The sequence below is a fragment of the Pseudorasbora parva genome, chromosome 7, assembly GCF_024679245.1.
Source record: "Pseudorasbora parva isolate DD20220531a chromosome 7, ASM2467924v1, whole genome shotgun sequence".
NCBI lineage: Eukaryota > Metazoa > Chordata > Actinopteri > Cypriniformes > Gobionidae > Pseudorasbora > Pseudorasbora parva.
Genome location: NC_090178.1, coordinates 33,027,001 through 33,052,355, shown reverse-complemented (window position 1 = coordinate 33,052,355; position 25,355 = coordinate 33,027,001). Strand labels below are relative to the sequence as shown.

Below are 25,355 nucleotides of genomic sequence, written 5' to 3'. Positions count from 1 at the left end.
CTGTTAAGTAGAAAATGTATTTATTGTTATTTTATTGTGAGATTTTGCCTCACCTCCGACCACTGCTATACCCCTGCTAGCCACAACTCTTCTTCTCCGTTTTTAGTGTATTTCTGTGGCAGAATTACAGTGCCACACACTGGCCTGGCATGCAAACTACATCGTTTTTAGTCCGTTTTTGTAATCTCATGTGGACGCAGATATTTCTTGAAACGAGAGGAAAAAAAGATCGGATTGGGAAAGCGCTGGCTTCGTGTGGACGGGGCCTTAATGTTTGACTACCAACATTCTTTAAAGGTGCACTATGCAACTTTCCGTCCACTGGAGGGCGCCTATTCTAAACAAAGGTGTATCTTGATGACGCCAGGTGTGAGCGCAGCATTTTGGGACGTGGTCTTCACCTCACAGTCGGTGGAAAATAGGACTCTGGCAGAAATCATGTTCATGGATGCGGTTATTAACGTTACTGTAGTTTAAAGCAGAGCAGGACCGAGTGTTGTGGAGCTGAGCACGGCCGCTGGAGCGATTGTTATTCAAACACACGACTCGCGAGTACCAGGACTTTTATTATGAGGGGACGGGACACAGTCGCCGCTTTTTCCAGTCAGGTAAAGCAGCTATTTTGATCAAATCAGATACATTAAAGGGGCCAAGGGCTTCGGCCATCCGTCCGCTCTCTTCCCTGAACTGAAATGAAGTAGTGGGCTGTACTTTCCACACGATTGACATCAGGTTCAAGTACGCCCACAAGCCGTGCGAGTTATTCGTGTATTGCAGGTTGGCTGGTGGTCATGTTGCCCGCATACCGCCTCCCATGGCCGAGACTGGTATTACGACACCTGTCGGGCCGGGGGTAGTAATGCTACTGCTATTTAAGGTTGATATCTCTGCATCACTATAACTTGAAAAATTGTCAATTTTTACACATGGCACCTTTAAAGGTGTCATGAACTGGCTTTTTTATACTGTTGCCTGAGGTCATCTGATGACGTTCATGTGTTTTTTACATTCAAAATCATCAGAATGAATAAGTAATAGATTATTTTCTACCCTAATTTTGATGCTCTCTACTGGAACAGCCAGTTTGTATCGGTGTGCTGCACTGAAGAATTGGAAGTAAATGCTCACGACTAGGATTGGATAAGATTTGCATATTTAATTAGCTTCAGGTCCCACTTCATGTGGGAATTGTTTTGAAGTGTGTGGGAAAACGGCAACCGGAATGATTCGTCCACAGGGCTCGCAAAATGTCTCTGTTGTCAAAAACAAAACAAAAAGATTTCTCTCTCATCCACCCACGATTGATTGGAATGTTATTTTATAATTACTTAGCACGCCCGACCGGTGGATATAACCATGAAACACACACACACACACACACACACACACACACACACACACACACACACACACACACACACACATGTCGTGTTTCCATGTTTTATGGGGACTTTCCATAGGCGTAATGGATTTCATACTGTACACCCAGGACATCCTATCCCCCTACACTACCCCTACCCCTAAACCTACCCATCACAGGAAACATTCTGCATTTTTACTTTCTCAAAAAAACTCCTTCTGTGTGATTTATAAGATGTTTTCCTCATGGGGACTTAAAAATGTCCCCACAAGGACAAGGATTTCGGATATTGCCATCTTTGTGGGGACATTTTGTCCCCATAACGTAGGGATTACCAGGTCACACACACACACACACACACACACACACACACACACACACACACACACACACACACACACACACACACACACACACACACACACACACACACACACACACACACACACACACACACACACACACACACACACACACACACACAGCCTCAATGCAGAGTCAGATAAGTCAGCATGTTCTAAACTATTTTTCCTTTAAATATCAAGTCAGGAGAGTGAAAGACGCACATCAAGAAAGGAATGTTGTTTTGCTATTTAAAATACTCCGTCGGCAGGCCAGGCTTACGTTTTGGTAGCCTGTCTGGAAAACACATGGCCCCGGGGCAATGGGCTTTGCGAGTCCCGGCCCATATATGTCCGAATCTGATCCCGAATCGCAATGAACCAACAAATAAAGGATTCTCCAGCCTTCGATAGCGTGCTAAGGTATGTTCTTTTATAAATGTTCACATAATTAATAGCTCTATATCAAACGATCCGTAACACTGCAATACTATCACATATTAAAAAACCTTTTTACTCACATTAGTGTGTTGCTTCATTCATTCATTCATGTAATCTCATCCTGTCTGCAAATCCAGTCTCTTGTTTACAAACGAATTCGCGTAATGTCTTCCCCATGTGAGCTGGATATTCATTAAAATTAAAGTTCATCCATGCATTCATAATATTGGAATCCGAATGAAGCTTATGCGATATGTTTATTGCTTAGAAGTTGGATCCGGTTTATCTCTATGTAGGCCTATGTCATGTCAGGCAGGGGTCGGTGGGCGGGGCTATAGAAGTCGTTGTTCTTATTCTGTTGAGGCGTTGTTTGGCCACACGATGACGTCACAGCCCGGCACATTCTGAGATCTCTCGTTTACTAAGTCTGGTGTCAATAAAAGCTTTTCTTTGACTAACAAAGAATTTATTGAAACTTACAGGATATTCTTATATTACCATGACCTTTTCTATTTCAAAACCGCAAGGGAAAGTTGATTTCTCAATTCATCACTCCTTTAAAATATCTTATTTTGAGTCCGGCTTTAGAAATAAACTCATACAGGTTTGGAGCACCCTGAGGGCGAGAAAGTGATGAAAATAGTTACATTTTGGGTGATCTATGCCTTTAAGGTCTGTGAGAATCTGTCGGCCTGCTTTCAGTAATTCAACAGCACGTCAGGATTCGAACACTCACCCTGGCTGTGTGGTGCTGTTTTAGTAGAAAGCGTAGTAGTAGGAGAAGTAGTAGTCTGGACTTTCACACACATCTCACAATTGCTGTCACTGCATTTGTAGCCCTCCTCACATGTGCACACAGCATTACTTTTCGGCGTACAATGCTTCTCATACTTCATATCTGCAAAATCAAAAAAGTGAAAGGAGTTATGCAGACCTGTATGTGTCCATTTGTGTTCCTTAAACTGCAGTGCTTCCTTTACTTAACACTTTTCAAACTCACTAGATAAATGAATTTAGTTTCCCCCTGAACTTTCATTTAAAAAAAGTAATTTTCATTAAATCATTTTTTTTTAATGTTTTTATTTTATATCCAGTGCCCTCCCTCCACTTATATTGGCACCATTGGTAAAGCAAAGGCAGCTGTGAAAATAAATCTGCATTGTTTATCCTTTTGATCTTTCATTCAAAAAATTCCTTTCATTGAAGTAAAAGAATTGAAAGTGAGGGGGATATCTCATTTTAAAATAATAGTTTTTTCTCTAGTTCACGTTGACCACAATTATTGGCACCCAATTATTGCAACGTCCTTTTCCCAAGATATCAGCTCTGCCTCTGAGTCTTCTTCTATAATGTTTGATGAGTTTGGAGAACACCTGACAAGAGATCAGAGAGCATTCCTCCATACAGAATCTCTCCAGATCCTTCAGATTCACAGCCCTTCTATTCAGTTCAGCCCACACATTTTCTACAGGGTTCAGGTCAGGAAACTTCAGGTCAGCTTCATTTTGTGGTCAGCGACACATTTGTGTGTTGATTTTGATGTTTGTTTCATATAGTTGTCCTGATGGAAGATCCAGCCACAGCCCATTTCGAGGCTTCTAGCAGAGGCCATCAGGTTTTGATTTTTTTTATCTGTTGGTATTTGCTAGAAGCCATGATGCCATGTCTCTGAACAAGATGTCTAGGACCTCCAGCAAAAAAAAAAAATGAGGCAACAACATTAAAGATCCATCAGTAGGCGTGCGTATTGTTGCTATCTTGCTAATGCTCATTTTTGGTATATTTACTTTTTAGTTTTAGTTTCATCTGACCACAGAAGCCCGTCCCGTTTGAAGTTCCAGTCATGTCTTACAACTGAAAGTTTGAGTTTGATTGAGTTTGATTGACTGAGTTTGTTTTTGGATGAGCGAGAAGGATTTTTCATGAAACTCTCACAAACAACATGTGGTGATGTTTGGGCTGTTCAATATATTTCTGACTTTCTGACCCAAGACTCAACTAATCTCTGCAATTGTCCAGCTGTGAGTCTTTGGCCCTCCTCACCATGAATTAGGATCACAGATGTAGTTCTTTAATTGTTTGGAACTTCTTATTTATTGCCCTGATGGTGGAAATGGGGATTTTCAATGCTTCAGCTATTTTCCTACAGCCACTTTCTATTTTATGAAGCTCAGCAATTTTTCGCTGCACATCAGAACTATATTTTTTGTTTTTACTCATTGTGTTGAATGATTAACAGAGTTTGGCCTTTGTGTTTCCTCAAATTTATACTCCTGTGGAAAAGAAAGTCATGGATGGACAATCACATTCTCCTAGTCACCCGGGTGTGCTAAAAACGTAAATATGAATGGGAATATCCTGCAGAGATCTTTTACTCATTTGGAATTCCTAGGGGTGCCAAAAAAATGTGGCCAACATGCATTGAAGAGTTTCCCTCCACTTACTTTCAATTGTTTTACTTCAATGAAAGGTTAGAATTTAGTAAAATTTCCGAATGAAAGATCAAAAGGATAAAGAACACAAATTTATTTTGATAGCCTTTGATAGCATATTTATCAAGGGTGCCGATGGGATAAAGAGTAAAACTATACAATTTACACACACACACACACACACACACACACACACACACACACACACACACACACACACACACACACACACACACACACACACAATTATATGTTACCATATAACAAAAAGAAAAGGCTTAAATCTGTTGGACCCTAAAGGAAGTAACACTCATTTGTGATAGCTTAGTAAAGCACAGTCATCTCACCAAGAGACAATTGTCAAAATAAAACAGCATGCTCAAACACAGGTTTTTTTTTTTCTGCTGACTCACAAATAACTTCTTGAGCTGCTTCACGTTTCATTTCTACTCATTTCTTATTTATCAGACTCAGACTCAGCCTTGTTATGTGACCGTAAGCGTCTACAATCTGAGCTAAAGCATACTTTGGCACAGGTTTCACTGAATCATGTGCAATCTTTTTGCATAATTTACAGGATTCAGCAGTCATTCATATTGTAACTACTGTACGATAAACGTCATTTGTACAGAATTCACTTCCACTGTTAAAAAAATAAATAATTCAGCACTGCTGGTCAACAGCACAGGATGCTGCTGGTTTAACATCGTCAACAGTATCTAGTTCTACCTGAATGGAAAAGTATACTTCCAAAAATATCAACAATATTTCTTTGTTCAGTTACTTTAAACATTACTTGCAGTTGATGACAAGTATTTGGATTCTTCTTGCTGTCTAATCGTCAAATTGAATCTATTTAGCAAGGCATCTGCATATCAAAACATCTCAGAAGGCAGTTATTTCCGTTCCAAATAATAAATTCCGTTGCTCAGGTACCTTTTTTTTTTCCAAAGCTACACGTGTATTTTTAACATTTGCTGTCCCATATCATGTTTGTTACCCGACACTCAGACATTTCTCAGACCCCCACCTACCTCCGTACTAAAAACCCACCAAGATCTGCTGAAGGGGAAGCCCCTGTCTTGTTTTACTGTCATGTTTGGTATTTCTAGTTCACTGATTCATCTAAAGATTCAGAACCTTTTATTGTATGGACATTTTCATCGCATGGACCTTTTTTGAGACAAACAAAGAAATGGAGTGAACGTACATTCTTTGGTGCACGTCTTGCAGTCAGGGCACCATCTGTAATTTTCATTATAGTGGTCCACGAAGAAGCCATCTCCGCATGTGCGACACAGCGTATCAGAACCTTGTGTACATCGCTCCAGCATTAGCTGACCTGTATAAACACACACAAGCAGGGAAACACATGTGAGATGTACTGAGACACGAGCTTGGCAGAATCAAGCTGACTCTGCTGCTGTACAAGCAAAATGATTCAATGTGGCATTCAACGCTGACTAGTTTGACTTCAGAGAACAAGTCATCCTCATACGAGAAACCTGATGTGTCATTCTAAGATTTTAGGTAAATGTCATCAACTGAACCCTGAAATATCCTTAGATAATGCATTGGGTTTTGATATGTTGAAAGAGCGATTGAAATATGCTGCATTACATATGCATTTGGTTCAGACATGTTTGTTTAACTTTCTAAACTTATCTCAATATAGTGCACATGTTAATGATCTAATCTTAATTTATGATAGCTTAGCTTATTTTATCTCTTCTTAAGTTCAACTCTGACTCAACTGTGCTCATTTCTTCTCAAACTGTCTATAATTGCACTCAAAGTGATGTGGCAGCATTTCATTTACCTGGTTCACATTTTTTGCAGCACCGATTGTGTCTAAAGTACTCTGTTTCTTTATCGCAGTTCTGTGATTGGACGAGAGGAAGGACATGTGATGAGAGCAAGAGGACACTGAGCAGGACAAGCATTTTACTGGAAGAGAAAATAAAGAAGCATGTTAAGGTTCAGAATGACACATGACACCTGGAATGACTTTAAGAGTGTGTTTTAGAGTCATAGAAATCATAAATGCATTACTTGGCTGTAAATGACTGATAAAGATGGCCTGACTTCTTTTTAAATGCTTAATGATAAATCACTTTTTCCATTTATTTAATTGTATTTTTTTCAATTCCATATATAATCATTTGCTAAATGCAACACACACACAATATCACAATACAGATCATATCCTAAAAAATTATACTTTTCAGAAAATGAAAAAAATGAAAAGAAAATAAGACAAAGTTGATGTTGAGATGCTATATATGGTCAGACACGTGCATGTGCCATTATTATTGACATTTGACCAAAATCAAGCTTGAAAGAAGTTAAAAGGTTTTCGACCAGGGAATTTCGGAATTTGTCCACCAAAAAGCTTCCCAGATAGCATACATATCCGGGCCTCATCTGGGCCAGCTATAGCAGTCAGAGCCATATGTGCCATAGCTGGACCAGATGAGGCCCGGATATGTATGCTTTCTTTACTCCTCAAATAGGCCAACATAACACATTAGATTTATTTATTACCAATGCACCTTACAGAACACATCACTGAGAGCTTTATTCCTTTTTAAATTGGACATCACTACATATCAGACAAGAAATACATTGGTATGTTTTCACTTATAAAGTCCTGTTAGGTTTATTACCAAAATATCTTAAAGGATATAAGAAAATATCTCCAACCTCGTAATAGTAAATATACAACCAGATCATCTCATCAAATTCTTTTAAATATCCCAAAAAAGAAAAGCTCTTATGGTCGTTTAGCTTTTTGTTTTGCAGCTCCTAATGAATTTGGTACAAAAGTCACTGAAATTGGAATCATATATATATATATATGTTTATGTTTCATATTCTCTCTGGGAAAATAAAGCTGTTTTTGGTTTTAGCAAAAAAATATGTAAAAAACAAAATGTGTGTGTGTGAATTTGGTACGCAGGTAGGCCTAAATAACATCCAAGATCCACGAGAGTGATTAGAGAACAGAAGTCTCTGTATACTTTACAATCATTCTCGCGGTACTTGGATGTCAACACACCAATCGATCTGGCAGCGCCGCTTCAAATCTAACACACCTGATGATTCATGAATGAAAAGAAAATATGCAAGGTTTCCGCCTGACCGCAACGATATGTATTTTTACTTATGTTTTTATAAGTTGTATATTTGTAATAGCCTAATTTATAGGCTATTTATTCTAAAACAAATAAAATGTTGTTGTAACGAATGAATAGGTTAGTAATGTTATTTCTTTCTACTGTATGAATATGTGAATGGAATAAGATTATACAACATTCTCAATGATAGAAACATGAGAACAGATGACCCCCTCGCTGAATATTTACTAAAATCAGCTTGAGTTGCGTGTAGGCTATAGCCTATTTGAGTCTATAATTTCTTATTCGCTTCAACTTTGAACTATCATCGATATGAACATGTAGATTACAATGAGATTATTCTAGCTTGTCCTGCAACCTCACATGGTAGGCCACATCTTAATAGCTTGCTATTTGTTTTTGTTTTTTACAATTGGTCTACCTGTTAAATCCTTTTAAATTCACACTGAGAAGGAGTAAAATCTTACCTTGAAACTGTGTACAAGCAGGGAGTCTGCGAGAAAACGACGAGAGATGTGAGTTAGTCGGGCCCCTCTGAAACTGTGAGGGGACAACAATTTCAGCATTAAATCTTATCACAAATGTCACGATGAGTCATATTTAAACTAGTCGAACGTTCAACGAACGTCTTGGATGACTCTGCCTAGGACCCCCATGTGAAGCAGCTTTGCTCTCTGTCTATACTTCTCCTGCGCCTCTTTTTCCTCTACCCCAAACTTTCCATTAAATGTTTCCTGTCTTGTCTTAACTTTTAAATAGTTCCAAAACAAACTCTCTCTTTCTCTCCATCTCTCTTTGAAACAAATGCATACGCACAAAAACACTCTAGATGAAAAGGGTCCTGTGTCTCATTCTGAGTAAAAGCATGAGTAAAAAAAAAGCAAGCTTTTCAACAGCTAGTCATTCTGAGACATGAGATTAGTAGCCTAGTGAGGTCAATTAAATAACGTCCGATCGCACAAAGTCCATGAAGCTTATCATTGAATCCTCAGTTCAGGTAAATAAAGATGTAGACAAAAACTGGTACATTATGTCTGAAATATGTCTCAATGGTTTCTTTTGTGGGGGGAGACTGTGTTATTTTCCAAAACATACATTCACTGTTTCATCGTAATCTGTCTCCCCAACTGTGGCTTACACCTATGAGCTGTCAACATTGGTTTTATTCAGTGGAACTGATACCACTAAGAGTGAAGAGTCATGTCCTTCTCGTAGTTTGTAAATTAGACACCACACACGTGCACACACACTAGTGCAATAAGTGTTTACAGTAAAAAGGAGGGCTTACCACAACATCTCTACAACCACTGAGACGTTGTGAAATCGACAAGATAACATCACCTGATGACAGGCAAGTAACCTTAAAGAACTTTAGTCTTTAAGTAAAAGAGTTTTTCTTATAATGAGTGAGAACCCTCTTCAATACGGTCATATAAGATCAGTTTGAATATCTATTCCGTCACAAATCTGCATGTTACTGAGGAGTTGTGGCAGTACGCTTTGTACTTTTCCTCTTAATGTTTTCACTCTTTCTTTATAAGTGACATCTGATAGGAAATTGTAAAATAACTGATGTTTTTTTGAGTTAAGGGCTGCAGATGAAAATCATGACTGATAATGGATTATTATACAATGAAATGTTTCTTTTAGCATTTATAGGTTATTGTTATTTTGATAAATTGGCCATCTCGTGCAGAAAATGTGTGTTCTCATTTATATATCATGAATATAGAAAGTACAAAATGTCCTTAAAGGGTTAGTTCACCCAAAAATTACATTTATGTCATTAATGACTCACCCTAATGTCGTTCCACACCCGTAAGACCTCCGTTCATCTTTGGAACACAGTTTAAGATATTTTATATTACCCAAGAGCTTTTCTGTTCCTTCAATGAAAGTGTATGCACACTATACTGTCCATGTCCAGAAAGGGAATTAAAACATCATCAGAGAAGTCCATATGTGACATCAGTTAGTTCATTAGAATCTCTTGAAGCATCGAAAATACATTTTAGTTCAAAAATAACAAAAACTACGACTATTCAGCATTGTCTTCTCTTCTGGGTTTGTTTTCAATCCTCAAAGATTCAAACGGTTATGAATGCTGAATAAGGTCGTAGTTTTTATTATTTTGGGACCAAAATGTATTTCCGATGCTTTGAGATTGTAACTAACCAACAGATGTCACATATGGACACTACTTTGATTATATTTGTATTACCTTTCTGGTCTTTCTGTAAAGGGACAGTATACTGTGCATACGTTTTCAATGGAGATCGAGAAAGAATCTCTCGGACTAAATATAAAATATCTTAAACTGTGTTCCGAAGAAGAACGGTGGTCTTACGGGTGAGGAATGACATTAGGGCGGGTCATTAATGACAATTTCATTTTTGGGTGAACTAACACTTTAAGTGCAATTCTTTAAAAAAAATCTCAAGCTGTCAAATATTTTCTGAAGAACAACGAGGCTTGATGGGAGTTCAGTGCTGAGTGTCATTTTTTAATGAGCTGTGTGCTTTAAATGGCTATTTTTATAGAGCCTGTCTCAAGATGGAGTCTGGTGGATAGATTGTAGGAACTCCATTAGGTGGCGGGATCTACAAACTCTCCTTGAAGACATAGGAAGTCCCTATCCGTCCCACCTCCTTTTGGAGATCTCCAGCTGCTCTCTATCCACTTTCTTGGATACATTTTTAAAAGCTTATATATCATCTGCAGGCCCTTGTCTATGGCCTTCCTTAGGCTGGCCACACACAATATTAAAATATGCCTGATTTGCATACCTAATGGATTGGGGGAGCGTGGGCAGATTCAATGCTTCTCGCAAACAACTTTTTTCCCCAAACAATACTCAATAGTGTGCTGGCATTATGATTATTCTTCTGCTTCCAATCGCATTGGAGTCTGCCAGACTCCAATGCGATTGGAAAATAGTCTGCACAATCCCAAATCATAAATATCAAACTTGTTTGATATTTACGACTCTTGATTGGGTTTCCTCTGACGTGACACCATTTCTCTTGAACCCAACACAGAAGTGACTTAAACTGCAAATCACTGACTGGCCGCTAATGACAGGCTCTAAAAGAGAGTCAATCCCATAGACCATCCCCAATCCCATAATCCATGTTAATATGCCAAACTTCATATTTACTTCATGCCTGTTGTGACTGTAATGTGTTGGCTCTGCCAACTTTGGCCTTAAAAAATGCTCTTCAGAAACCTATGAGTGATGTCACAGACACTACGTCCATTGTTTTATACAGTCTATGCTTCTCACTGTGAAAATATTACTGCAATCGACAGTGTGGTCTCACGGTCCAGACCAATCGTCTAGTGTGTGCATTCAGAAGATTATAATGCTAAAATCAGTTAAAACTGCCCTTAAGTGTGTAGTCTCCTTCAGTTATAATATTGATTAAGATCTGAAAATCATCTAGTGTCCCAGGCCTTAGTTGGCCCAACTAATGATGCTCTCCAAGAAGGGGTCTCCAATTAGAAACCACTTTGAGGAGATCCACCTCATCTGCTGCATGTCTATTTCTGCAAAAATTTGCCTATATTCGTCATTCAAAAAATGAAACTGAACTGCCGCTGCAGATACACAAACTGTAAACAAAACCGCGCTTACAGCTTGCTTTATTCCACTGCATCCGAATAGAGCCAACGGTGTGGAACGCTCAGAAATGGCCCGACGTTGTCCGATGGCTTATCGTCAGCTTGGTGTGTCCCAGGCTTAAAATGGCAGGTCTCAAAAATGTGGATTGAAATCACTGTTGTTTCTGACATCATAAACTGCCCTTGTACCAGCAAAATACCTTGAAACCAATCACATCAACATGCCGGCGGGTGGGCTTTAGCATATCATTAGCTATTCTCTGAAGCAGGGGAGTGTCAAGAGAAGCAGCTATACCGGTATATGTTTATGATGATATGAAAAATTGTGTAGCTTTAGCAATAAAGCTGGTGAATTATGTAAATGATGTATATTACAATGTTTAATGAACTATAAGCCATTCTCCACTGACGTTCTATGATGTTAAAATCGTTTCTAAGTATGCTGACTGATACTGAAGGCAGATAGAGATGGCAAACAGGAACATGATTTTTGGAACATTAGCAACAAAAATTGGCTTTTTAATAATGTAGTCAAGTAAAAGGATAATCATATTAATACCGTCATGTGTCCGATGTTGTAGAGTACCATTGTGTAGCGTTTACCTCAGTAAGTTGACTGACTGTATTTCTGAGCTTGTGGGGGTGGGGATAATGTGCATGAAGCTGCTTAATATATACTAAATGACACAATGGTGTGGAGTTACATTCAAGATATTTTAAGGCACAAAGAAAACTATTTTCACAGGAAAAAAATAAAAGTTTAAATATGTAATTTTGGTGATCAAAGATGAATTTTAAGGGATACAATTATTGACTAGGGGGACTTTAAATCTGATGTTATGTAAGTGTGTGAAGATGAGGGTGTGAAGTGTGCAAGTAGGCTGTGAACTATGAAAGTGCGAACTCACTTGTGAACTCGAGTGAAAATGTACTGTATAAAGTCCAAGTTGACTTGAAGATTTGTCTTTTGAAGAGCATTTGTGCCTTACACAGGTAAAGGGGGAGGTGTTGCTGTAATTTATAATATCTTCAATAGGCATGTGCCGATATCAATTTTTCATGTTGCGATTAATTGCTGAAGCTTTTATCACGGTATATTATCACAATATTGAAATAAGTTGCAAAAAAAGTGTTAAAGGTCTCATTCTTTGCGTGTTTTCGAAGCTTTCATTATGTTTACAGTGTGCAATATAACATGAGTTCATGTTTCGCGTGTAAAAAAACAGTATTTTTCACACAATTTACTTATCTGTATACCGCTGTTTCCCAAGGGGGTAATCTATAGCGCTCGGAAAGCGTTCCACCCCTAGGGGCTGCCATTGCTAACCAAGCCATCACCTGCTGTTAGCATCCCATTGACTCCCATTCATTTTTGAGTCACTTTGACAGTGAATAACTTTACATCTGAGACGTTTAAAGACTCCATTTGTCCATTGTTTATTTCTAAAGAAACACGACAATGTATAAAAGGCTCCATTACCTTGTATCTTACACTATCGCCCCGCAGAAGCTGTTTTTGTAAAATTAGGCTAACGATTGCGTCATAACCAACGCGACCCTGTCGCACAGTTGAGAAATTACCGTGTAGACCTGAGGAGACGCTCGCAGGCAATCTTTTACTGTCTATGAGACAGTCGGGGGGACGTGGAGACATGTCCTGGAGACTAGTCTGATAAAGTCAAGGGGGAAGAATGGGGAGAAGCCCATAGTGAGCCAAAAGCAACGGGAGAAAATATTTAAACAACGTGATTCAGCTTTCGCTTTCCACATCTACTAGAAGACTCACAGCTGTCAGACAGGAGGCTCACGTCACATCTACGTCGTCAAGCTCAGTCTGAGCCTGCGCAGTTCGCTCAGCCATCAGGAAGTGAGTGTCCCTAGGTTGACTTCATTATTTAGCCGTTGACGTCAATGGGGTCGCTGTGTCCATTTCTTTTACTGTCTATGCTGTTTCCTCTGTCCTAAAAACGGCCTGATGATTTCCTTGTTCTATGAAGTCCCTCCTTCAAAAATACGTAACGAGTTCTGATTAGGCCAGCGCTTCCCGCACTGTGATTGGACAGCAGCTTAGCACGTTGCCCGGAAAGGTCCCGCCTCTTATCATAACGTGTAGATACCATACGCGCCCTCAATGTTATTGCAAAAATGTCTATATTGCCTTTAGCCTAGAAATCTAGACGCACTAGCGGCAGCAAATTTAATATGTTAACAAACATCTTGATGTGGGTCTGGCTTGTCAGGCTATATTGCCTTATCAATTTGAGTCGGAATCAGACCCGGAGAATATCGAAGAGGATCGATTACAACCTGCTCAGTAAAGACTTTTGCTGGATGTTTCAGAATGGTAAGCTGTCTATTCAGTAGTTTAAACTGATCATTACAAACACCAACAATCGATGGTGTCTGAATGAATTACTACACATTTATATGCTAAGTTTTTCGGATTAGTTTCAATTACCATCGAACGTCAATTAACAAAGCTAACAGCGTTGCACTTTGTGTAATGAGTTACATAAACTGTTAAACGGACCAACTTAAATAATAAAATACACTTACCGGTTGTGCACCATAAACAACGCCTTCTCCAGACAAAGAGGGAACTGCGTCATCTTTTAAAGGGGGGGTGAAACACTCAGTTTCAGTCAATCTCATGTCAATCTTGAGTACCTATAGAGTAGTATTGCATCCTTCATATCTCCGAAAAGGCTTTAGTTTTTTATCATATTTATAAAAGAAATATAGGCTGTACCGAGTCTTTCCAGAAAAAACCGAGCGCCTGGAGGCGTATCGTGTGGGCGGAGCTAAAGAATGACAAGCACGCAAAGCGGTGACGTCCTCAAGCGTGGAGAAACCGGAGAAACCCATCTATCTCAGCTAATACAGATAATGATCCACAATCAAATCTGAGGGAGAAATAAATTGAACAGGAGAAACGGCAACATCAGGACGTCCGTCTCTGTGGTATGTAAGTTACTGTATTTAATGGCCTCTCCACATTTGTGTGTGTTTACTCGCAGTGTATGAGGACATGATTCGGTTTATGGACTATTGTATGCGACTAGACCTTAGAAGTAGCAAGCAAAACGGTTTTGCACGTCAGAATACTGTAACGTTATACAGAGAACAACAATGGAGTAACCGTTAACAGTTAGCGCATTTGAATGACGAAGCACGCGATCGTGTCGTTTACTGATGTTTACTCATGCGTCTGTAGCCAAAAGCAGACATTTGAGGCAGTTTAAGTTAACTCACCGGCTGCTTCCAAAGCAGGACCGAAGCTTTAGCGCTGGGACTGCTCCGTCAAAAACACACTTCTTTGGTATGATTTGGTAAAGTCCTGACAGCAGTGGTGTGTAAATCCATTTTGAGACGCAACTGAAACGATGTTTTGAAGCTTCCCGTCATTTCTGCGTTCAAATCGGACGACTGGATCTACACCTGAGAGACTGTTTACAGCGTGCTCTAGTCACGCGCACGCGCGCGCGCACCCTACCGGGAGAAGAGCCCGTACAGCCCATACAAGGACCTTCCGCTCTTATTAACGTCAAGTAGACCCATACTCGAAAAAAACTCGCCGAAACTTGTGAGAAACCGGAAGGAGTATTTTTGACACAGAAATACTCCATCAAACATTAGTTTTTGAAACTTTGTCTATGTTTAGGATGGGAATCCAAGTCTTTAACAGTGTAAAAAGCTCAGTATGCATGAAACAGCATTTCACCCCCCCTTTAAGAATAATCTTTCTGTGAATCCGGCATTAAACTGATTGAGATTGAGGAAGCAGTCCTCAGCAAAATGTGCTGCACATAGTTTTAAATTGTGATTATAATTTTCCGGAACCGAGTTAACCATAAACTGTAGCCATTGATATCTATGTACAGCGTCCGTGGGAAGGCCAAACAAAGGTGATTCGGCTCCGGGATGAAAATAACAGCGTTTCAATGGCATGACGACAAACACACTCTACAAAAACAACGTTTCCTATTCTCGACCTGCGAGAGCAAAAGGACAACGCCCCCGAATTTGCGTGTTCTTGTGGGCGGAGGGTTCGTCAACAAACGCTTAGTTTCAGTCAATCTTGAGTACCTATAGAGTAGTACTGCATCCTTCATATCTCCGAAAAGTCTTTAGTTTTATCATATTTATAAAAGAAATATGGGCTGTACCGAGTCTTTCTGGAAAAACCGAGCGGCTGGAGGCGTATCGTGTGGGCGGAGCTAAAGAATGACGAGTGCGCAAAGCGGTGACGTCCTCAAGCGTGGAGAAACCCATGGCTATCTCAGCTAATACAGATAATCAAATCTGAGGCAGAAATAAATTGAACAGGATAAACGGCATCAGCAGGACGTCCGTCTCTGTGGTATGTACTGTATTTAGAGGCCTGTCAACATTTGTGTGTCTCAGTTTATGAGGACATGATTCGGTTTATGGACTATTGTATGCGACTAAACCTTAGCAGTAGCAAGCAAAACGGTTTTGCACGTCAGACTAGTGTAACGTTATACAGAACAACAATGGAGTAACCGTTAGCGCATTTGAATGACGAAGCACACGATCGTGTCGTTTACTGATGTTTACTCACGCGACAGCCAACAGCATAGACATTTGAAGCAGTTTTACTCACCGACTGCTTCCAAAGCAGGACCGAACCTTTATCGCTGGGACTGCTCCGTCAAAAACACACTTCTTTGGTATGATTTGGTAAAGTCCTGTGACAGCAGTGGCGTGTAAATCCACTTTGAGACGCGACTGAAACGATGTTGTGAAGCTTCCCGTCATTTCTGCGTTCAAATCGGTTCAAATGCAGCGCTGCCTTCCCAGAATGCTGTGCTGAAGCGCTGAAGTCGCTCTACGTCACCCATATAAAGTGGAGCGCGGCGCGCCACATTAGTGTTCACGGACAACTGGATCTGCACCTGAGAGACTGTTTACGGCGTGCATTTCCTCTCTCTCGCTCTAGTCGCGCGCGCGCGCACTCTACCGGGAGAAGAGCCCGTACGGCCCATACAAGGACCTTCCGATCTATTAACGTCTCAAGTCGAAAGAGAGTCAATAATTTCTGTTGCAACATCAAGTTCCTCTTGGCTATCTAATGCTGAGGAGATGGAACTGATGAGGAAGATTATCCACTTAAACTCCAGGACATTTTCTGGGAATTCCGCCTGTACTTATAATCACAACCGGAAAAAGCGGAAGTGTGCGCACCCGGCGACTGTGTCCCGTCCCGTCATAATAAAAGTCCCAGTACTCGCGAGCCGTGTGTTTGTATAATCGCTTCAGCGGCCGTGCTCAGCCCCACAACACTCGGTCCTGCTCTGCTTTACACTATAGTAACGTTAATAACTGCATCCATGAACATGATTTCTGCCCGAGTCCTATTTTCCACCGGCTGTGAGGCGAAGACCACATTTCCCAAGATACGGCGCTCACACTTGGCGTCATCAAACTACACTTTTGTTTTGAATAGGCGCCCTCCACGAAAAGTTGCATAGAGCACTTTTAAGTATTATTTTCTTATTTTTTATTACCCAAAAGTTTTTAATTCATACTAAAAGCCAGAGGGTGCCCTCGAGCAGAAAAACTACATTTGCCTCAGAGAAGTAATGATGTTTGTTTTCAGGAAATCCCTTATGTGAAGCTAACCATAACGCAGTGTAAAGAGAAGATAGAAACGCTTTGATTAACATGATGACAATAAATACGACTGCGGCAAAATATGGTGTATTTGAGTTCATCAAGCCGTCAATGGTATTTTCATAATAATAAAGTATATTATAATGCAGTGCTGATTGAGATAGACTTCATCACTGTATAGAATACTATAAAATAATGCATCGTCTGCCTCACTCTTAGATGAGAAGCCACATCAGCTCACAAACACTCGACAGATGATATGAAGTGAGTTAAACATGTTATTAAACGTTGTCTTTTGTTGAACAGGTTTATGAACGCTTCACTAGTTTGTAAAGATGTTTGACTCGTGTTGCTTTTTCAAACGCAAGTTATAAGCGACTCAAACTCGCAGTCTTTCAGACGGAGCAGTGTTTACTCCTGATCACAGAGCCGCTCTTAACTAACACACTGGGCATTTATTTATTTCAATAAAATCGCAGCCTTTAAGCTTTCATAATCACACACAAGCCAAATCGTTATTGCGGTTCGATTTCGATTAATCGTGCAGCCCTAATATGAGGTAATGAACTGAGATGTCATAGCTGCTGCAGAATTTCAATGGTATCAACATTTATTCCATGTGACATTATTAGATCTAAAGTATGATTACGGCAATGAGTCGGTCCTGATACGTGTTGTCTAACTCCAACAGAGTGTAGAATGTCTCTAAATGCCAATCCCAATGCGTCTTTTTCATTGTCTACATGGATTTTAAAATCACCAACAATTAGTACTTTATCTGCAGCCAGTACTAACTCTGATAGAAAACCAGTAAATTCTTTGATAAAGTCTGTATTGTGCACTGGTGGCCTGCATTCAATAGCCAACACAAATGTCAAACGGGATTTATCATTTACACTACACAACGTTACATAAAGCACCAAAACTTCAAAGGAATTATATTTGAAACTAGACTTCTGAGTTAACGCATATCACAATAATGAATATGCATGATAATGTTATTATAGGCACTACAAAACATCATAAATAATAATTTATTAACAATTATATATTTTTTTATAATGCACTCAAGAATACTTTGCCCATCAACCGTATAAATGCTCAACACCGCTGTATTCGAGATACCCCTCGCTGCAGACTGTAGCGTGCTGACGTCACGAATATACATCATGAATATTACGTATCGCATATCTTTAAAACGCATGCGCCATAACGTGGTGACAGCGCATGCGTGTACTATTTGCGTTATGAGGTGATGTCACGTGTTTTGATTTCTTGTTTGACGTCCCACGTCTTTAAAATGCACGAGAGGACTTCCGGTTTGAGCGATGTAGATAGAGGACGCACGTGGATGAGCCTCCCGACGACTTAAATTAAATATCAGTAACTGCAATCCATAACAGGCCAGACACGCACTACGGGGCTATAATAGAAGTAAGAAGGCAAAAATGCCTAGCTCTAAAACGAAAACCGATCAAGATCCAAAGAAAACTTCGATAAGCAGCAAGTTAGCAAAAATGGCGGCGGCCGCATCGGAAGTCAACGAGGAATTCTCTATGAGTACGCTCACTCTGGAGCTTGAAAAACAATGCGAATACCTCAAAGAGGACATGAGTGCGTTAATCAAGTCCTCCCTAGCACCAATCCAGCTTTCCATAGAATCGTTTCAAGAAACTGTGGATACGTTTGGAAAGCGTCTCACAAGCGTGGAAACAACAGCTGGGGAAAACTTCGAGGCCCTTGCTAAAGCGGAGACATCGCTGCGCTAAAAGCAACTAACGAAGCGTTGTTAGACCGCCTGGACGACCTGGAAAATCGCTCACGCAGGGCTAATCTTCGGATCATAAACGTTCCCGAGGATAGCGAAATCGGAAAGGACATGATCAAGTTCACCTCGGATCTGCTAAAAGATGTTATGGGAGACCAGGTGTTCGAGAAGCCACCAGAACTGGAGAGAGCACACCGCGCATTGGCGCCCAAACCCAGAGATGGCCGGCCTCCAAGACCCATTATCGTCTGCTTCCATCGATTCCAGGAGAAAGAACGAGCTTTGCGCTGGGCCAGGCAACACGAGCTGCATTACCAAGGGATGACGCTCAGATTTTATCCTGACCTAAGCGCGGCACTTTCTAAGAAGCGCGCCGCCTTCAAGAACATTAAAACTATGCTGTACCAGAAAGGGATCCGTTTCAGATTTCTCTATCCTGCCCGCCTGCGACTCACGCACGATGGGGAAACCTTCACGTTCGAGTCAGCATCCGAAGCCGAAAACTTTTTCAAACAACGGATCGACGTGAAAGCCGCCACCGAGTAATGAATCTTTCTTAACCTAGTTACTGGCTAAACGACTGATTTAAAGGGCTAGGATGGCTTCTTGCACGAGAGGAATACTTTCACTTTCGGTTCAGCACCTTAAGCCGAGAAACTTTTTCAAGCGCGACTACCGCTGCCTGGGAGTAACGTTATTCATCGCTAACTACAGGCTAAATGACTGATTTAAAGGTATGCACTGGTCTACTTTTGTCACAGTTTTTTCTTTTTTTATTATCTTTTTTCCTTATCATCATTTTCCTTTCCAATTCAGTTTTCTGCCTCTAATGTTATTGCTGATAGTCAGGGCCGTTATATCATGGTGTCTGGGAAACTATTTAACACCCAGGTCTTGTTGGTGAATGTGTATGGCCCCAACTGGGACGATAAGAATTTTGTACTTAAATTGATTGCAGCTTTACCCAGCTTTAATTCGCACTACCTGATTTTAGGGGGTGATCTAAACTGTGTAATGGACCCAAATTTGGACCGCTCCAACCCGAAACCACAGGTCCCTTCTAAAATGGCAAATGAAATGTCAGCATTTTTTAACCAGACTGGCTGCGTAGACCCCTGGCGTTTCAATAATCCCCATAAGAAGGTTTTTTCCTATTTCTCACATGTACACCATTGCTATTCGAGAATTGATTATTTCTTCATAGACAAAAACCTCCTCCCTTCAGTAAAGGGAGTTGAGTACTCCGCTATCGTAGAGTCTGATCATGCTCCCTTACTGTTAGATCTCTCCTTCCTATCTAACTTCTTAAACTACATATGGCGACTAAAATCATCACTGCTGTCAGACGAATCATTTTGCCAACATGTATCCTCTTCAATTGACAATTTTTTACAATTTAACTCAACAGAACAAGTCTCCCCCATCCTTCTTTGGGAGACATTAAAAGTAGTGCTTAGGGGGGACATTATATCTTATACAGCATTTATTAATAGAGAGCGAGAAAGGAAAAGACAACAGCTAATCGAGACAATTTCCAAAATTGATAGTCAGTACTCTTCTTCCCCTACGCCAGAACTTCTCAAAGAAAGGATTGATCTTCAGGACAAATATAATTTAATTTCATCAAGTCAAGCAGAACAGCTTATTCTTCGGTCACAGGGTTTTTTCTATGAACATGGTGACAAGGCTGGTCGACTCTTAGCCCATCAACTTAAAGCAAGGACATCAGCACAACATATCTCCCAAATTGCAGATGATATAGGAGACCTAACCGTGGATCCTCTCACTATCAATAACATTTTTATGAACTTTTATTCCAGCCTTTATAAATCAGAAACCCCTAAAGATCAATCTAAATTGGTAGAGTTTTTTGATCAAATAAATGTCCCCACTATCTCATTAGAATATAAAAAAGATTTGGATCAACCCCTACAGCTGCCAGAAATATCTGCAGCTATAGCAGCCTTGGAAAGTGGCAAGACCCCGGGACCCGACGGCTTCCCGATCGAATTTTACAAGAAGTTTTCTTCTAAATTAGCTCCACTACTGCTCAAAATGTTTGAACACTCTCTATCTCAAGGAGCTCTACCAAAGTCCCTTACTGAAGCACTGATTACACTGTTATTGAAGCCTGAGAAAGATCCTACACAATGTAGTTCATATCGACCAATCTCTTTGCTAAATGCAGATGTCAAAATCTTAGCAAAATTACTAGCTCTCCGATTAGAGTCTCCCTTAGTCAATATCATTTCAGCTAATCAGACCGGTTTCATAAAAGGTCGGCACATTTTCTCTAACATCCGTCGCCTCTTAAATGTTCTTTACACTCCTTCATCCCAGGACACCCCCGAAATTGTAGTATCGCTAGATGCCGAAAAGGCATTCGATCGGGTGGAATGGGACTACCTGTTCTTTGCTATGGATAGGTTTGGATTCGGCCCCAGATTTATAGAGTGGATCCGTCTCCTTTATACTTCTCCCGTCGCATCAGTGATTACTAATAAATGTAGATCCAAAAATTTTATCTTATCAAGGGGTACTCGACAGGGATGCCCTCTTAGCCCCCTTCTGTTTACAATCGCAATCGAACCACTATCTCTGATATTAAAATCCACACCTTCATTTCATGGCATAAACAGATGGGGTGTAGAACATAAGCTCTCATTATATGCGGATGACTTGCTGCTTTACATTTCAGATCCCCTATCATGTATAAATGATATTATCAAAATTATGCACAATTTTGGGACTTTCTCAGGCTACAAATTGAATATTACTAAAAGTGAATGCATGCCTGTTAACACACTTGCTATGCAAATACCTGATTCTGTGTTTCCCTTTCGCTTGGCAAGATCTGGGTTTAAATATCTAGGTATCAATATTGTACAGACATTTAAAGGACTATATGAAAATAACTTTACTCCTCTTTTGATTAAACTCAAATCTGATTTCCAAAAATGGAGGATCCTTCATCTAACCCTAGCTGGCAGGGTGAACTGTGTTAAAATGACAGTTCTTCCGAGATTCTTATATCTATTTCAGTGCCTTCCCATCTTTTTATCCAAAGCTTTTTTCAATAGATTAGATAAATCTATTTCCAGTTTTATATGGGATGGGAAAACTCCTAGGATTCGGAAAGAGTTCCTACAGGAAAATAGGAGTGATGGTGGGTTGGCTCTACCTAATTTTTTATATTATTATTGGGCGGCTCAAGTCCAAAAAATAGTCTACTGGATGCACTCATCAGGAACTAATGATTGGTGTGAAACAGAATCTAAATCCTGCACAGCAACCTCTTTACAAGCCCTAATAACATCTAGCCTACCTATTAAAATAGCACAATATACATTGAACCCGGTTGTTCATTCTACTCTTAAAATTTGGACTCAGTTACGCCAACACTTGCAGTTAAGACAAGCACTTCTGTCTCAAAGCCCAGTATGTAATAACCATAAATTCGTCGCTGCCAAACTTGACTCGGCCTTTAAGCAATGGCAAGATAAGGGCATTACTCAGTTTAGTGATCTCTATATTGATGGTATCTTTGCTAGTTTTAAGGACCTGTGTTCCAAGTTCAATCTTAATCAAGCTGACCTTTTTTGTTACTTTCAAATACGTCATTTTGTGAACGCCCAAAGCCCATCATTTCCATACATATCATCCAAATCTCCTGCAGACTCTCTGCTTGAAGTTCCCTTCCACCTACAAGGTTTTATCTCAAGAAAATATACAATTCTTTTGGCTTCGAAAAGTGTAGGAACGGACAAGATTAAAAGTGGCTGGGAGAAAGAGCTTGGGACAGTATTCTCTGAGGAATTCTGGAGAAGTGCCCTAAGTAGAGTGAACGGTAGCACCTCTTGTGCCCGATTGAATCTAATACAGTTTAAGGTTCTGCACCGCATTCACCTAAGCAGAACACGGATTGCTTCGTTCAATCCTTCTTTCGACAAGACCTGTATAAGATGTCACAATGGAGAAGCAGATCTGACTCATATGTTCTGGACATGCCCCCAACTTACTATCTACTGGTCAACCATATTCGACACACTTTCCAAAGTATGTGAAACACAACTGAAGCCATGTGCTGAATTTGCTATTTTTGGCGCTCCAGATGATGAAACAAGTCTGACCCAAAGACAACTAAACATTCTTGCCTTTGCATCCCTATTGGCTCGCAGACGGATTCTTTTGCATTGGAAATCTGTAAAGCCACCTAAAGCATCTCAGTGGCTTCAGGATTTGATGTTATACCTACACTTGGAAAATATTAAATATTCAATTAGAGGTTCTCATAAATTCTCTCATGTCTGGCAACCATTACTATCATATTTCTCATCCATAAATGTGCTTCCTGAGGAATAACGATATTTAAATGTAAACTGTAAACCTTTCTTTTTCATACATCTCTATTTGCTGATTTCATGGTGTTAGATGCTCGGTACCTGTGTAAATATGCAAGGTGTATGTAACTCAATGATGCACCACTGTTACACCTTTTGATTGTGGTATCCAACTATATATTTATTATTATTTTGATTTTATTTACTTTTTTTATTTGTACTATTACTTTTTTGTAATGTGTTTTTTTTGTTGTTGTTGTTTTTTTTGTTGTTGTTGTTGTATTTAACCATTTGTAACTGTTTAATCATTATGTAAGGCAATTTGTTTAGGGATGGTTGGGGAGGGTTAGGAAAAAATGTAAAAATACAGTTCCTGTACAAGTAACAGCTTTTGCCTTTGGAATAAAATATATTTACAAAAAAAAAATGCACGAGAAAACTTGAAATAATAGGTTAATAAAATGTTAAAAACGCTAAAGTAATAATAAAAAACAGCAAAACGGAGTACACATATCCTTGGTTTTGACCATGCCATCTGAGGTAAAACAATATAATTATAAGGAATTACAAAGTATACTCTGTAATGGCTGTGTATTTTATTTAAACTAAGTGTAGTTTAGATTACAACTCTTTATTGTCCACGCAGGTGGAAATTCATCTTCAGCCTCACAAAAATTATTCATTTGAATTCCCAATTCAATACAGCAAACACACGAAGAAACTTGCAAGAATTACATGCCCCATTCATTACAAACGTATAAACTAATTACACTAAGACCATAAATAAGTAATATCACTAAATAAATAACCACCCTTAGTAACATAATGTACATAGATTATTAATTGTATAAAATAATGGCAGATGGTATAAATGTATTATTTTCACATTATGTTGTAGCCTACATTGTTCTTCTTTATTTTTGTGTATTATATTTTTTTGGACAGTTTCTGTTGCTTTGACAATACGGCATGTAAAACATTTATGCCAATAAAGTAGTTTGATGTTAAACTGACTACATACAGTACATTTTCAGTGTCTATATCCCATATTATAACTCATAAGAGTGACAACTTTCTTTTATTTCAAAGCAAAGCAGACATCGCTTTTATCATTATAATTACAGAATTATGTACACATACAGATTATCATACACACATATTCAAACATTATCATTTTTTTATATCACATACACACAAAACAATCCATTCAAATCTACTCAGCCTGAAATTTCCCTCCATCATTAAAAAAACATTCAACCCGAGCAATAGCCCTCATCCTCCTTATCTGGATGAAATCACCGCAGGACTCGCCATCCGCCATCAGGAGCAGACCCGGGTGGGCAGTCCTTGAAGAGTGCAGAGCAAGCACAGTGTCAATGAGCAGGGCACCCCAAACTCTTGTTTGTGTTCTGTGGAAAATGCACACCAGTTCTTGACACCTAATTTAGATAAAATATAGAACAAACAATGTTGAATCATTTTGAAGAAAGGCATTAACATGGTACAGGGTCATACAGGACAATATTTTAAAATGCATTATTGGAAGAAGTTAGACAAAGATATGCTTGAGTGTTATTGGCTTTGTCTGTAAAGTACCTAAGAGACGTACCTTTATTAAGAATAAAAACAAGATAAAAAAAATTCTCAAGAGAAACTTTAGATTGAAAAAGCCTAGCCTGAAAGTTTGAAATAGTTTCAATAGCTATGAACCTTGAAGATTCATTAGTTCAAAGTAGTTTACAAACTGAAAGTTTACAGTCTATCAGAAACAAAAACATGATAAATAGATAGACACAGACAGACAAACAATATTATATATATATATATATATATATATATATATATATATATATATATATATATATATATATATATATATATATATATATATATATATATATATATATATATATATATTTGGCAAGACAGACATTACAGATAGACACATTACAGACTGGCATGACATGCAGATAGACAGACATTACAGACAGACACATTACAGACTGGAATGACATGCAGACAGACATACATTACAGACTGGCATGACATGCAGATAGACAGACAGACATTACAGACAGACACATTACAGACTGGAATGACATGCAGACAGACATACATTACAGACTGGCATGACATGCAGATAGACAGACAGACATTACAGACAGACACATTACAGACTGGAATGACATGCAGACAGACATACATTACAGACTGGCATGACATACAGACAGACATGCAGACAAACAGACAGACACATTACAGAATGGCATGACATGCAGGC

At 39.4% G+C, this 25,355-nt stretch overlaps 1 protein-coding gene across 1 annotated transcript in view; it reads right to left on the bottom strand.

Annotated features, from left to right (window-relative positions):
* cd27 (CD27 molecule) overlaps window positions 1-25,355 on the bottom strand; it is a 45,410-nt gene that overhangs the window by 3,463 nt on the left and 16,592 nt on the right. Inside the window, exons 2-5 of the mRNA XM_067449105.1 lie at window positions 8,179-8,251; window positions 6,394-6,454; window positions 5,785-5,916; window positions 2,879-3,040 (exon numbers count right to left, since the gene is read on the bottom strand). Coding sequence (XP_067305206.1) covers window positions 2,879-3,040; window positions 5,785-5,908 — 286 coding nt within the window. The 5' untranslated portion in view covers window positions 5,909-5,916; window positions 6,394-6,454; window positions 8,179-8,251. The remainder of the gene's footprint in view (window positions 1-2,878; window positions 3,041-5,784; window positions 5,917-6,393; window positions 6,455-8,178; window positions 8,252-25,355) is intronic.